Source organism: Anomaloglossus baeobatrachus, chromosome 4, assembly GCF_048569485.1.
Source record: "Anomaloglossus baeobatrachus isolate aAnoBae1 chromosome 4, aAnoBae1.hap1, whole genome shotgun sequence".
In the NCBI taxonomy this organism is placed as follows: domain Eukaryota; kingdom Metazoa; phylum Chordata; class Amphibia; order Anura; family Aromobatidae; genus Anomaloglossus; species Anomaloglossus baeobatrachus.
In genome coordinates, this window is record NC_134356.1 from 294,637,217 (window position 1) to 294,653,621 (window position 16,405).

General features: G+C 40.8%; 1 protein-coding gene across 7 annotated transcripts in view; it reads right to left on the bottom strand.

Moving 5' to 3' along the window:
* Positions 1–3,043: 3,043 nt before the first annotated feature.
* The window catches only part of OSBPL8 (oxysterol binding protein like 8), a 351,787-nt gene continuing 338,425 nt past the window's right edge, over positions 3,044–16,405 (bottom strand). For all 7 annotated transcript variants that reach the window (XM_075344912.1, XM_075344911.1, XM_075344913.1 and 4 more), the window contains 2 exons: positions 13,569–13,674; positions 3,044–10,276 (listed from right to left, as the gene is read on the bottom strand). In XM_075344912.1, the coding sequence (XP_075201027.1) occupies positions 10,141–10,276; positions 13,569–13,674 (242 nt within the window). In that variant the 3' untranslated portion in view covers positions 3,044–10,140. The remainder of the gene's footprint in view (positions 10,277–13,568; positions 13,675–16,405) is intronic.

Below are 16,405 nucleotides of genomic sequence, written 5' to 3' on the forward strand. Positions count from 1 at the left end.
GGTGTGATGAGCTTTACTATCTTTTACTGCCAGTGTCTTGCTAACAATTTCTTTCTTGTCACAAACATATCGAACATTGATGGCAAAATAATTCAGTGACATGCAGTGACTCTGGCATCCCAGCAAAGGCAATGGGTGAAAAGATAGGACATTCAGACACATCGTTTTGTGAGGATCCTCACACAGAACGAGCATGTCAGTTTGTGTGGCATTTTTCTAATCTGCTTTTGCTATTGAAAGCATTATTTATGAGCTCAAAAACCTTTCAGGTGATACGGTTTTTTAAAAAGCTGATTTGCTTTTGCAACTGAAAAACGTATCCTCAAAAAACGCCGCAAAAACGCTGTGTGTGAATGTAGCCTTAGATCAGGAATAGAACAGCCATTTATAGGGCATTTCATAACTTTCCCAAATTCCTATGAAAAAATTTTCATCACACTCTCCATTGCACTACTGTCCCCAATTTATTATATATTTTAGGAGTCGGAGCATTTTATACCGACTCCACCAAAATGAGCTCCGACTCAGTCTCCACAGCCCTGCTATGCACCCAGAATTGCTGTTGGTTCTGGGGGGCATATTGCACCTGACAGGTTCCCTTTAAATAATTTTATTTCTATTTTTAGATGACAGACTCCTTTTAATATGGGTCTCCCAATACTTTTGTCTATACACTGCATGTTGCATAGACTATTTTCTAATTGAAAATAAGGGACAGTTACAAAAGAGGTATTTATAAATGGAGGACTTTCAGTGCTGCTTGGCTTCAGCAATTTTACATTTAATGAAGAGAGCTGATATCAGAACTAAATCAGAGATGACAGCTCTCAGTGCCATAGGATTTGCTCATATGTAGATGACTCTCTTCCCAGCATTCTTGAAACACTACCATTTCATAGACCTTTTGCATATATTAAAAAAAAGAAGCTCTGGGCAGCGTCTGGATATATTGAATGTGAACCGGATTCCATAGTTACATATAGGATCTAAACACAATAAAAAGGGCAGTTAGAGCATATATAGGCCCCAGTTCATCATTGCCTCTGCGCCTGACCTTCGTCTAATTTTGTGTGTTTTTAGCCTTTTTATACATCCAATTCATCAATCTATTCGCACCTTAAGTTTATATTATATGTGGCCATTTTTCGCTCTGATTTTATTCCTACTGCCTCCCTGAGGTGAGTAAACCATGGTGCTAATTTTTATGGTCTTTACCAACGGAAAAAGGCTTACTTGCTAATAAGGCAGAGCAGCCTAAAGTCACACCGAGATTTGTGTGAACATTGTCCCCTTAGTAAAGGCCATAAAAATAGTATTAACTAAAAAGGTCCACATCTCTGGAACCCTATAGCGGATCCTAAAAATACAAAAAAAATTGAGCAATGGGATAAAAGAAGAGTCAAAAATCGGTTACTTTTCACTTGGTGACAAGTCCTCTTTAACCCCTTCAGCCCCCGGGCACTTTCCGTTTTTGCGTTTTTGTTTTTTGCTCCTTTTCTTCCGAGAGCCGTAACTTTTTTATTATTCTGTCAATCTTGCCATATGAGGGCTTGTTTTTTGCAGGACGAGTTGTACTTTTAAATGAAACCATAGGTTTTACCATATATTGTACTGGAAAACAGCAAAAAAATTCCAAGTGTGGAAAACCTGCAAAAAAAGTGTCATCGGACAATAGTTTTTGGGACGTTTTATTCACAGTGTTCACTATATGATCAAACTGATGTATCTATGTGATGCCTCAGGTCGGTGCGAGTTTGTAGACACCAAACATGTATAGGTTTACTTGTATCTAAGGGGTTAAAAAAAATTCACAAGTTTGTCCAATAAAAGTGGCGCACGTTTTGCGCCATTTTCCGAAACACGTAGCGTTCTTATTTTTAAGGATCTATGGCTCCGTGATGGCTTATTTTTTGCATCTCGAGCTGACGTTTATAATGGTACCATTTTTGCGCAGATGCTACGTTTTGATCGCCTGTTATTGCATTTTGCGTAAAACTTGCGGCGACCAAAAAACGTAATTTTGGCGTTTGGAATTTTTTTTGCCACTACGCCGTTTACCAATCAGATTAATTGATTTTATATTTTGATAGATCGGGCATTTCTGAACGCGGCGATACCAAATATGTGTATATTTATTTATTTTTTAACCCTTTAATTTTCAATGGGGGGAAAGGGGGGTGATTTGAACTTTTAGGTTTTTTTATTTTTTTTTATTTTTTAAAACTTTTTTTTTTACTTTTTTTTTTTAATTTTATTAGTCCCCCTAGGGGGCTATAGCAATCAGCAATCCGATCGCTGATCGCTATCTGCTGATCACAGCAATACAGCTGTAATCAGCAGATTCAGTCACTTTGGTTTTCCCTCTGCTCTCGGCCGAGGGAAAACGAAAGTGAAACATCGTAGCAGCAGGCGTCATCACATGACCCTGTGCTACAATGGCAACCACCGATAGTCACGTGATAACACACGTGACTTCCGGTGGGGGCGGCGGTAAGTAACAAACATGGCCGCGCGCATTTAAATTTTGCTGCCAGACTTTGTCAGCAAGATTTAAGGGGTTAATGGCCGCGGGTGGAAGCGATTCCACCCGCGGCTAGCAGGCACACATGTCAGCTGTTGAAAACAGCTGATATGTGTGCCGATCCACGCCGCTTGCCCGCGGCAGGGGGCGGGGCTTAACGGGACACGATCCTGGACGGATAGATCCGTCCAAGGTCGTGAAGGGGTTAAAGGGTTTACTGGTGGATCTTCTGACTTCAGTTTCTGGCACATGACGTATACAAGGAATTGTGGGAAGTGTGACATTCATGAGGAAGCAGCTACTTACCATATTGCCTTCCAAATGAAATATATATAGCTGGTATATAATTGCATACCAATAAAGATAAGACATGGCATCGCTATGTGTTTTCTGGATCAAGGAGCACACTCTTTATTATGTGTGTGGCTTCTAGAGGTTCCTTTATTGCCGATTCGACTTCGACCGGTTCCACACGAATACCTTGCTGCTGTCTTCCATCAATACATACAAACCAGACACGAATGTGTGTTATGATCATGTTTTATTCTAATTGGAAATACAAAACTACTGACCAGTGGTATTGTTTCCATTTTCAAAAAGCCATTGAACAAGATGTTAAAAACATATGAACACATAACATGCTACAAGACAGCACATTTGTCATTGCGTCCTAGCTCAGAGACACGCGAATCATTGGACCTCATGTATAACAACTAAGGAAGGTCAGATGTCACTTCCTATGTTTCCTACCCCAACTGGTGGCTATTGACAAGTTCTCAATCTCTGGCTGAAATGGTAATTATACATGAGGTTCAATGTGTATGGAGTCCAGCTTAAGACAGCGTTATTCCTTCTCACAGGTTCACCATGGAAAATTATCAAATGTACATTTTATTAGATATAAATAATTTTGTCTTTGTTGTCTTCGATTAGTCTTCTCACATTCATTTGTCATGGGTTCTGGCTCTTCATCGATACATAACACTGGTCTTTACTTAATGTTGATATAACAGTCTATTGTAGATAAAAATGTAACAGTACAAAACAAGCAATGGTGGAAAAGGAACAGGTGAGCAGAAAAGTACAAGGTGGAGATACAGAAGCCTTCGGTCACACCTGGTTTAACCTCTTCGCTGCTGAGATCCTAGCGCATATGTTCGCGCACTAGGATACATTGGTATACAGAACTATATATATATCACTGGATTTCTTGTACTTAAAAGCTGTGAGATGCAAATAAAAAAAAGAACATTTTAAACATTGTAATGAAGTCACACTTCTGTGTAAGAGGTCACTGCTTGTTGCTATGGCTATTAGGAATATGCCACAAATTGTAATGACTTCATTGTATATATACACCCAATATGTGGACATAAATGCAACAATTTAAGATACGTCACAGGCCCTCCCTCTGACCCTGCCATTCCTCCCGACACTTTATGGAAGGGAGTCCAGTCAGAAGAAAGCCGATTAACTTGATAGTACGCACAGCTTACCCTTCAAGAGCGAAGGAGATAAATATCTGACCAAGTATTGCAAATCCTCTTAGAAAAGTAAGAGCATGGGCTTGAAACCTGTGATCGTATGAATATGGCACAAACCCCAAACACAAACCCATTTATCAAAAAGGCACAGGTAACAATGTTCAGACAGCTCTCTGGCTTTCCATGTTGTCCAAAAAGTGCAGATGTAGGACATGAAATACATGATCTACAGAAAAATTATAACGCACCACTGTATTCTACTCCATATACTCAAATATACTGCACTAAAAGGACTGTCTCGCTTTCTCACTGGCAAAACAGCAAGGCATTATAGGCTTCCTTTAGTGGAGGAGAATGTACACAGTAATGTTATATCAGGACTTCATGAAAATATGCCAGAAGCTGTCATTTACAAGATAGCGGAGTTCCAGGATACAATTACACTCAACCCCATGAAATTCATCAAAAATGTGACTGTACCTTATACTGTATGTTTGTCATGAGCTTTAATTAGGAACCATTCCCTGGTACGTACATGACCACATACCGCTATATACGTACATGTGATGTGTGGGGACGCCTTCCATATATACACAACACTGCCTTTCTTATAAACATGACCATTATGGTTCTGTAACAACAGAATAAGCCATAGAAAGCTAGAAATTACAGCTGATGATATGTCCTATTTATATATATTGCTAACCAGTTTTCTAGATTAGTAAACCACTATACAATTCACATAAAAAGTCATCATGGAGTGCACTGTACAGTTCCTTATCACTAAAGGTCCTCTGTACAAGAAAGAGTACGTTTCCAAATACACACTTCTCTATACAATTATCTCTGAAGAAATATGTGGTTAGGTAATTAACCCTTCAGTGCTGGCAGCAGGATATTATTATGATACATCTCTGCACCATTAAGGATATGTAATGCTTCAAGTGGTGTTATGGGCTACACAATGTATTTATTATCAGCTGTACATGTGATTTGAGGATTCTGATAGAAATCTGGAAGATACAATGTTTCATTCTTCATATAAGAATACTTACTGTACAAATAATTATATTACTACAGCTAAAATGATTAGAACCTACAGTATACATAGACAGTCCATATCATATGGACACAATAATAGATAGATTTTGGTATGACACAAGGGTCAGACATACAGTAAACCCTCAATTCTCCACGTGGTGGAAGTTTACACTGTATAGTATGGAATGTTCCAATTACTTTGGCAGGAAGAGCTGTCATCTTTTACCCCTTTCCGGTTCATTTTGGCAAATATCTAAAGCTGTCACTTCTATTCAGAAAAGGAAGATTTTAGCATCAAAGGCCATTGATGCATCACATTAAGCACTGAGTATGTTCACATGTTCATGTTTGAAAGGAATAAACTAAATTTGAGAGCGGGATTTTAAGAAATTCATAATTCACTTCACAATAAAACGTTATTTGTGATGTATGATGCAGCTTTTTGAAACGCAGCGTTCCATATTTATTTGACTATGTGGTGATTTGTCTGCGGTCACAAAGATTGGCCAATGGGAAAGTAATGACATCAATAAAACCTATACTTTCCTGGTATATCCTCCAGCGTTCCAGTGCTTCCACCATTCCTTGTTTACATTTATGCGCTGTCTGCTGATGACTGCTGCAGCCCATCACCAACCTCAGTGGTCTTGTGCTCTAGCGCTGAGACTAGTGACTGGCTGCAGCACTTACATTGATAAAGTTTGGAAAGTTACTGCTTCACCCAACCAAGAGTTTGGGGAGCACCGGAGTGCAGATGCTAAAACACAGGGGGATTTACCTGGAGAGTATAGGGTATTTTTTATTACATTTTTTTATTGCTTATATCTACTTTTTTATGATTTGTGAAAAACCATTTTTACGGATGTAATTCCATCATCATTTCATATCATGTACTGCTACTGCAGATTTGGAATCAATGCACAGTTTGCCGCGAGTATGAATTGTGTTTGTTCTGCTGCTCCGTTGTCACACTATTTACTGCACAAGGGAGCCCAGCTTTAGGATGTCCATTTCATTAGTCTGTATCTTATACTATGTAATAACTATAACCAACATAGCCGTACCAAGAACTAAAATGGGTAGAAGGTATGGCCTTCTCCTATATTTGGTTGTACATGGTTCTGGCAGGTTAGTGCTTTATTGGCCAGGACTTAAAATGTACATGAATTAATCTTTATTAAAAAAAAAAGAAAAAAAAAGTGAATTATTCACCTTGAAATGTATATTTACAACTAATCTATCTGGAGCCATTGAAAAAGGAGAAAATGCCAGCATTTCCAAAGATTACATGAAGATTAGAGGCACAAGGATGAAAATTTAGCATATCTATCCTAGTACAAAAGTGCATGAAATGTTTTATTTTAGAGCTGGATTTCAATCACCTGATTTTTTCTTTTACCTTTTGGGCTGGATTGTGGTCTATAAATGTATCTAGCCATGCACAACCAAAGAAAAGGGAACATATAGTTACAATAACAGAATTATACCCGGGTATTTTCCACTTGGCTTCTCTAGTCCGGTGTACAGCAGTGTGAAGTGCCCCAATAGGCGTTCAGCTGTAGGCTCTTAGGTGGGGCCTAATATTGCCTGATTAGAAATTTATGGAACCTAGGCTTTACTTCTAAATACTAATACAGTAATGAAAGTATATGATACTTAAACTGTTATCAAAGGCAAAACATCTTCGCCAAAATATCTGTGCTTCTCCCGCAGCAACCAATTCAGCGCTTCTGAACCATCCTTTATCTAATTAGCTGGTACTCACTTAATACATAGAAGAAATTAGGGAGCGAGGAGATGAAACATACATTCAATGTGACAAATCATGTTGAGTTTTTGCACTGCCACTTGTCTGAACAAGTTTAAAAGTGGGCAACTCAAGATGTATTTGTAGTGTACCCATCAGACCCAGGAACAAGTGCTTAATCGGGCTTATAGTTAAATACTGCAAAAATATAAGGGCCATGATCCTGATATGATTTCTGACTGTACACAGATGACGTGCTAAGCCTCACAATAATCGCGCTTATTCACATGTCAATATTTGGTCAGTAATTTTGCATCGGTATTTGGATGCCAAAACCAGGAGTGGAACAGAGAAACTAAATGGAAAGATCTGTTCTGAGTTTTGGAGACAATCCTGGTGTTAGCATACAAACACTAATTAAACACTGATTAAAAATACTGATGTGTGAATAAAGCCTAAAAGCTTCATAGACACTATAAAATACAAAAAAATCTGAGCACATTGGGCACAATTTATAAACTAAGAAGTAAACAGTGAGGCGTGCCAGGCTAATTTGACCAGTCTGGTCTTTGTGATTGTTACAGCCATGTGATCACCTGCATTGGAGCTATACAAACTAGTGGGACAGTGCTAATAGTTGTACAAAGGCCCTCATACACATTACATGAAAGTCAGCCAGCTTGGCCAACCTCAAAGAGTCCAAGGCACCAGAGATGGATTAAAATGCCATCTTTTATTCATTCCATCAGGTTAAAAGACAAAAATAGTAGCAGAACCATGTAGCAAAGTTTTGGGCATACGGCATTTATCATGCAAACAGAGTTAAAAAAAAACCTATTGAAATCTGAATCCATCTTTGGCGCCTTGGACCCTTGAGCATTGTTGGTTTCTTCGGGTGGGAGGAAGGTTGAACCAAGTTTTTAGAGTTCTTGTGGTGCATGGGACTCTTCTCAAAATATAGGACCATCAGAAGTTGGCAGAGGAGAAAAGAATCAGGCAGATGGAATTTCAACACCCAATCCATTTTGTTTTCAGGAGACATAAGCCACTGACAGATGTGTCTGGCAGCGACTCTCTCCTCTATTCCCACTGAAAACACATAAGTGCTCAGAACAGCCAGGCAGTCATGTGCATGGGGAAGTCAGGAGAGTTAGCAGCCTGCTGGTTCTTTTGGCTGACTGCTATTTCATGTGTATGGCCAGCTTTACATGTATCTATAAATGTATAATGGTCCTATACGGAATTAAAGTACTCCAGAGAGAGGCGCAAAGATATGTAATCTAAATCCTGACACACAGGATTTGCCACACTTAAACTAAAGCCCAACATTTAATTAAAAAGGTTATCCAAGACTAAATGTATTTTTTACTGTGGGCCTAAGAACTAACAGGTAAGTAGTTGCGAACTACCTGCCTGTTCTTTCCAGCACAGATCTCTGCCATCAGACAGATGACGGCTGTAATCGCTCCTACCAGCGATTCTGTGGCTTCTGCTGACGTCGTGTTTACAGAACAGCTGCTTCACTTCCACACTCCTATTTGATGGTGCATGACTGCCGATGTCATGCTGATGGGCAGCTGGCTCCCTGCTGCATAGCTGCGGGGAGCCAGCTGTAAACAAGCATGATGTCGGCAGGACACCCCGTTGACAGAGCAGCCAGGAAGAAGAACTGCTCTGTTGATGTGAAGCAGCTGAATTGCCAGCAGGAGAAATGAGAAATGCCAGCACTAAAATACAACTAGTTAGGAAAGGTTTGTTAGTTATTTGGCTCATGGTAAAAAACAATTTAGCCCTGGACAACCTCTTTAAAATGTGCTGTGAAGTCTATATTCTCAAAATGTCCTTGCTATAGCATGATTTGCTATAGTTACTCCTTATTTTCTTGTTTGATGCTTTTCTCTGAAGTGTAGAAAAAAAATAAATCAGAAAGCAATTGTTGTTACTTGCTATTACCATTTTCATAATTATTATTTAAAATCAAACCTGCTATTTTTAGTAGGAAGCTTCAACCATCTAATTTCTTAACGGGCTTTCTGAATTTCTCTCCACAGATGTTGGGGGGAGAAAAAAAAAAGATCAGCCATGTTGGATCAGCCCTATCCATAAAGAACCTAGTTTGCCCAACATCTATCTCTCCCGAGTCCCCTACACAAGAGAGATCGAGCGCACCAGTTTTCTCCACTTATCTGTTTTCATCCTTTTGTTTCCTTGGAGAACAAAAGGATTGGCTGTCAGATCCTTCTCTTCCCCCACATCATCTGTCAGGAGCCCTCCTACACATTAGACTGTTAGGCCGATACCGGCAGTATCAGCTGACAGTAGTATAACGTGGATGGGGGCCTTAAGGGGGTCTGACTCTCTTTCCCAGAAGCTGGATGATTTCTGTACAGCAGAAAACTCCGCAGTGGCTTTTAAAATGTCTCCAGAGTTGTGTGGACCTAAAGACACTGGTTTAGTGATCACTTGTTATATACGTAGTAATGCGCTGCGACATTCTAAGTATCACATAAGTAAGTAGAACAAGAAAGGATACATCCAACAAAGATCCATCAGAAGCATCAGTGTTGGCTGTGTGCTGGTGCAATGCAAAGGATGACAATGAAGCAAGAAATAGGAAAAGATTATAGAATAGTAAATAAATAAATGACATTACCAGCTAACCAATGTAAATCAAAGCTATGGCTCCACGGTGGACTTAATTGTGAGCTCACCTATAAAAGTCGTCCTGACGCAGGTTGCCTGATGACATATTTTATCATTAACACTCACTTCTTTCTGATGACTTCCCTGAACTAAGTAGAGAAAGTCTATTAAGTGCTCTATCAGTTTAGGGGTAACCATAACGCTCCAGAATACTAGTGAAGGATTCGCTTAGGAATATTATTCAATACAAAAGTGAGATTCATCATGTACCTGAATTAACAAGACCTTTGCTTTCCAGGCTGTAATTTCAACTCAGAAGGCTATTAGCTCAATTTACCCCCCAAACCTGCAATGGCAGCCATCAACATACTTCGAAATTGTGTTCATATACACTTGTAACATGGACATTAGTGAACAGAGTGGTGTGTAACAGTGAATACAAATGAGAAAGCTCCCTAGATAGTGCGGCCACTTTCATACTTGTTCTACTGGCGATGTGGACAAAGTGACAAGATGTACAAGATTCCAGAGTCGAGGGCGGATATCTTAAAAAGAAGAAGAATATTGCACCCAAAAGTTCAAATCATCTGACCTCCAACATGGCGGGGATGAAAAGCACTAAAAATGCTAGTGAGGCAAGAAGTGGTCCCAATCCAACAGCGACAGTTCAAGACTCCACATACTTCTATGGGAGTCAGTTTCTTTCACTTGAACAAATAGTTAATGGCAATCTGAAGAAAAATCAGGAAGATAATAATACAATAGTCTCTTTGCTGAAGGAAACTACCTTCTGTGTTTGAGGCATTTGCAGTTACTCGATTACGGAGCGCGATGATGTTCCTACAGGAGAGAACAAGAGGGTGGAGATTAAAATCAGCAGACCATATACGCGTATGGTATACGAGAAATACACTGTAGACGCTGCATAATAGCAAACACTTAGCGTATGTGTGCATGTTAAGGCCTTGTGCGCACTGGGAAATGGAATTTTCTTGAGAAAATTCCGCATGCTCTCAAAGATTACCGCACCCGCGGTAAAAAACCGCGGAAAACCGCATGCGGTTTGCGGCGGTTTTACCGCGGTATTATTCGCGGTTTTGCCGCGTGCGGGTTGGGATGTGCTTTATTGCATTCAATGCAATAAAGCACATTGAAAAGAAAAAAAAAAAAAAAGTCATTTAATTCTGAGATAGTAGATAGACAGAAGAATAGATAGAGGGACAGACAGACAGACAGAGGGATAGATAGATAGATGACAGATCGCTGCATTTCCCACGGTCGGCAGTGAGTTCACATTACCGGCCGTGGGAAATGACCGGTAATTACCTCTGCTGTCTGCTGCTTTCATTCAGCGCTGTGTCTGTGACAGTCGCGGCTGGATGGAAGCAGCGCAGGACCTGTGGATTACGCCGGAGCGGTGGATTACGCCGGAGCTTTGATGCGGGAGGGGTTAATAAAATGGTGCACGAGGCTTGTTTGTTTTATTTAAAATAAAGGATTTTTCGGTGTCTGTGTTTTTTTCACTTAACTTACGGGTTGATCATGTCAGCTGTCACATAGACGCTGCCATGATCAAGCCTGGAGTTAATGGCGGTGGTCCCCCACCATCATTAACCCCTTGTATTACCTTGCTGCCACTGCTACACGGTGGCAAGAAGAGCCGAGGACACTCCGGTAGTGCCGCATAATGCATGCGACAGTGCCGGGGCAGCTGCGGCTGATATTCTCGGCTGTGGGAGGGGGAGTGAGGCGGGGGACATTAACCCTGCCCCTCTCCCTCCCCAGCCTGAGAAAACCGGCCCGCCGCTGTGTGCTTACCTCGGCTGGACGGTAAATATGCAGCGGAGCCCACGTTCTTTGTTTTCTATATTTCCGTTTTCTTTCTATGTGTGTTCTATGTGTCTGTGTCTATGTGTTCTATGTCTGTGATGTGTTCTGTGTCTGTGATGTGTGTGTGTGTTTACTCTGCACGGCTTCCTCTTCCTGTAATGACATCACTTCACTGCAAAACCGCAGACAGGCGATGTACATTACCGGAGGTAAACCGCGAAATGCCGCAGGGAATAACGCAGGAAAACGCAGTGAACCGCACAGAATTTGCTGCCTGCGTTATTCCCTGCGGGATTTCATGATTAACATTGGAGTCAATGGAGTGAAATCCCGCAGCGATGTGCGGAAAAGAAGTGACATGCACTTGTTTTTGCTGCGAGATTCCCGCAGCAAAACATGCAGCTGTCAAATTCCGCATAGTGCGCACAGGATTTTTTTTTCTCCATAGGATTTGCTGGTGATTCACTGCAGAGATGTTATGAACATTTTCTGCAGCGAAACATGCAGCAAATCCGCGGAAAATCCGCGGCAAAATCCGGTAAGTGCGCACATAGCCTTAGGATTCGCAGCAGGAATTTCTGCACCAATAATCCTGGAGTTTACAGAATCAGCAAAATCTCATTCACACACTGCTTATTTTTTTTAGCTTTTCCTTCTGCAGCATGTCGATACTTTAAGCATTTTGCAACATTTTTTACCATTACAAATTAATAGGGAATAGGGAAAAATAATGAAAAATGCATGCAAAAAATGTGGGTATTTTATGAGGAATCTTCCTGAAAAGACAGTTTGGTGCTGAAATTTATGGCTGGAAATACTCAGTGTGTGCACAGACTGCAACAAGTAGCCGTCATAATAGCACAATTTTTACTACTTTGTGTACGGCCTCCTTCACACTTCCATGTTTCCGGTAGGTGTGGTGTCGGTTTTCACACATACCAGAGACAAGGACATACATACACCTATTAAAATCAATGGGTTTGCCGACACATTCATGTTTTGACACAGATCGTGTGTCCATGTGGAGCACAGGCGTGTCTGTGTGCTCCACAAGGTGACATGTAAGTTTTTGGCCAGTAGCACGAATGTTACACAGACCACACATTGATGTCATCCGTGTTACATCAGTATGACATGTAACGGAGAACACCCATTCAGTGAAACTAAATGGATTTTCCGGTGCTGCTGTTGCTTCTGGTCCCGTTCATTATGCCTCATGAATATTCACTGCACTGACTGCGGACCTGGAAGCAAGTGTGACAGCAGCGCCGGACATAGGCAAGTATACAAGTACATGCTCTCCATGTGCTATGCGGATGTAACACGGATAGTACACGGAGAACACACACATGGACACACGGATGGCCTTGCGGACCTGCACCATGGACCCTTACACACATGTGTTTAATGCACGGACGTGTGAAGGGGGCCTAAAGCTGGAAAACTTGTGTCAATGTTCAAACTGCTATTCATTTAGACACATCTTCTATAGTGCGATACCCTAATAGGAAGTGCTGATAGATTACAGTTATTCCATTTTAATGGGGCTGTAGATCATTAAAAAAATGGCTACTGTCTTTGAAAAGCAGCAGCAACAAGCCCAGTAAATATAATATTGAATATCGGAGGCGCCTTTACTTTCAGATCAATCTTGAATACAGCAATTATGTGGTCTATGGAACAGAACACTGACCTGCATGAAAAGAAATGTCCGTCCCATGACCGTTTAGACTGCCTACAAGGAACGTTAGTAATCCCGGAAACATGAAAGGGCATTCAGCATTCATATTGGTTTAGAATGCATCGAGTCTTCACTAAAAGCATTCATTAAAAGGGACGCCATCGCTAACTCGCTTCAGGTTATAAATACAGAAAGATCCAAAACACATTTCGCACACAGTAAACTGACATGGATGCTATATTCTCTCATATTTATTTGATGCTTTATGCTCAGTGACATGTACGCTAAATCCACTCATTTCCTTTTTTTATGTATATGGAAAGTGTGGATTTCAGAAGGCCGATTGTTGTAATTAGAGGCTTATGGCCAATTTAGGCAAGTCAATAATATATCAAATATCGATCAGTCTACACAGTCTGGCAGGCTTAAAAAGGGGTTGTCCACCTTTATTTAAATACCTGTATGTGTGGCTCAAAATAATTTTTATGATTGGCAGAACGAGTTAACTCCAGTGAGCATGGTTTTTTACTGTCCAACAAGTTTTTAATGCTTTTACTTATAGGTTATGCGATTCAAAAAAGTGTAACATCCAGTATACAATGTGCAAAGAGATACGATCACCTGTTGATCTCTTCTTGCGTTTTCTTGATGGATTCTATGGCACTTTGTAGTTCTCCATGATCTGCCCCTTTTTTCCGGCTTCTACTGCTGTGTGCTAATACGTGTGCTGGAAGAGAAATGACGACACTTTCAATAAGTCATTCTGCATTTACCATTATTTAAATCCTCAACGACGCCACTGCAATCTGCGATCCTTTTTCAAATGGGATTTTAATATATGTAAACAATAAACTATAATACACTGACTTAAATATTTGGGCAATGTATTGTATGAATTCATTTTAATTTACAATGTAATTTTGTTGTTCGTTTTGGGTTTGATTTTTTTTTTTTATAAAATTCACTTTGCAGAAAAAATTACTTAGCAGCTTTGTTCTCTGTGTCAGTAAGGTTATTGGTGATACTATATGTATAGAGGCTTTTTTTTTTGTTTTAAAAATTGAAAAAATAAAATGTAGAAAACTTCAATAATTATTTTATTTTTTGGTAGATAAAGTTGTATGTGAGCTTGTGTTTGCGGAGGGCAAGCTGTAGTCCTGATTGGTAACATTTTGTACGTCAATACAACTTTCTGATTAGCTTTCATTCCATTTTTTGGTAGTGAAGCATCCATAAAACGTCCATATTTTTTTTCCCTTTCACAGTTTACCATATTGAATATATATTTTATCAGGATGTACAATTACACACACATTGATACCAAACTTAGTAAGCCCAGGAGCACTAACAGTAGGCTTTCAGAAGTCTCCAGACCGCCAAAAACGCTCATGGGCACCCTGTGATTGGGGGACCATGGAAGTTGTGTCTCATTTCTAACCTTCTACTTGAACGCTGTGTGGTGTAGGCTCAGCTCCTAAGTCGACAGTGAGGTAGACAATGGAATAAAGGCAGCTCACCAGATCAGCTATTCCAGCACTGCATGTCATATAGAGGACCTGAAGCTGGTAAAGTATAACCGTTGATGCATTTCAAACAGTCATCCTTAGATATACAACAGTCAGTCAACGGCCATATCCTGGGAAGGTGGCGTGCAGAAGGAAAATATCCACCCCACCAATGTCTAAAACCTCCTCCTCCACATGAGAGAAGTCTGCAGGAGCCTTTATCAGATGGTGTTTATCTACATGTCCTCTTACAAGCACCCAAACTTCTATGTGATCCACATGAATATATAAAGATAAAAGCTGGAAATCTCTTCCATTGGAATACATGTACACGAATTCCTTCCAGCCAAAAGAAATCTAACCTGCTTCTAGACTTCATCCTCTGGAAAATCTTGTATCATAAACTATTCTTAGTGGTACTCCTTCCATCCTGCTCCATTATTTTCTTCTCTTCTGAAACAGCCCTCTTGTGGAGCGACTATACATGATAAAGGCCGTTGGGCCGAAACGTCCACCATCTTTTGTCGCCATCAAATAAATAATCACTTTTTTGCAAAGAAAAAAACTTTTTGTCTTCATTTTATCAACAAGAGAGTGCAGTGTCTATTATATAATAATCACACACAGGAGAGCAGATTCTGCCCACTTGACTGCAACTGTAATGTGAGTTTTTTCTACAGTTGGATTTCTGTAGGATTTCAGAAGCTGCTCCCCCTAGTGTTTAACAGTAGAAACAGTGGAAAATATCAAACTTTTTAATTTTTTTTTTATATTTTGCTCAATTAAAAAAAAATAATATTTAAACAAAACATTAAAATATTGTTACTTTATATTTTTTCAGTTATTGAATTTTTTTTCTGATGATACATTCCCTTTAAAGGGGTTATCCGGCTTATTTTGACTTTTTTTATTATTACACTATTAGGCTACATTGGGGCAGGTAAGTAGATAGAGACCACTTACTTGCCCTTCTGTCAGCTCCTCTCCCCCGGCTCAGAGCGGTCATGTGACTGCTCCTGCCGCGATTTTGCTGCTTCCGGTCATTTCATGTCAACATGGGCAGGACCATGTTGACATGCAAATCTGGAACAGCATGTTACCGCCCTGCTGGGCGGGTACAGTGCGTGAGTCCCAGCCCCCATTCCCTGCACCCTCCCACACATTCCCCCACACCCCGTACTCTCCCCGCCCACGGTGTCACTGCCAGCACCGGGCCCCCTGCTCAGGATAGTAGGAGTGCCCGTGCAGTCTCGCTTCAGCCCCGCGGCTGCCTTCATTGCAGTGTGTGTCTGCCTGTATGCAGATTCTCACCCTGCAGTGCTGGCTGCCGCGGGGATGACGAACGCTGCTGCCAGGAGGTTAGATGACATCATTACCTGCTGTGACGATCTCCTCTTCACTCCTGTCACCGCTGTCACTGCCGCCTATGCCCGCAGCGTTCTCACGTCACTAGCGGTGACGTCACAGGCAATACTGCTGAGAACGCGGTGAGCATAGAAGTCAGTGACCGCGCTGACAGGAGTGAAGAGGAGATCGTCACAGCAGGTAATGATCTCATCTAACCTCCTGGCAGCGCTCGTCATCCCCTGCAGTGACCTGCGCTGACCTATTGATGTTAGCTCAGGTCACTGCATTGCTCTCCCAGCCAATGGGGAACATTCAGTTCTTCATTGACTGGGGGGACATTGTCTATGGTATGCATTGTCATGTGTTCCCCTTATTGGATTACGCCGGATCCGGATTTGATTGTTCTTTTCAATAAATTGGTGAAAGAGGGAATGTGGGGAGTATTTTTTCAAATAATTTTTTTTTGCTGTCTATTTTTTATTTATTTCTTACTGACTGGGTTTGTGATGTCGGGTATCTGATAGATGCGTGACATCACTAACCCCAGGGCTTGATGCCAGGTGACATTACACATCTGGCATCAACCCCATATATTACCCCGTTTGC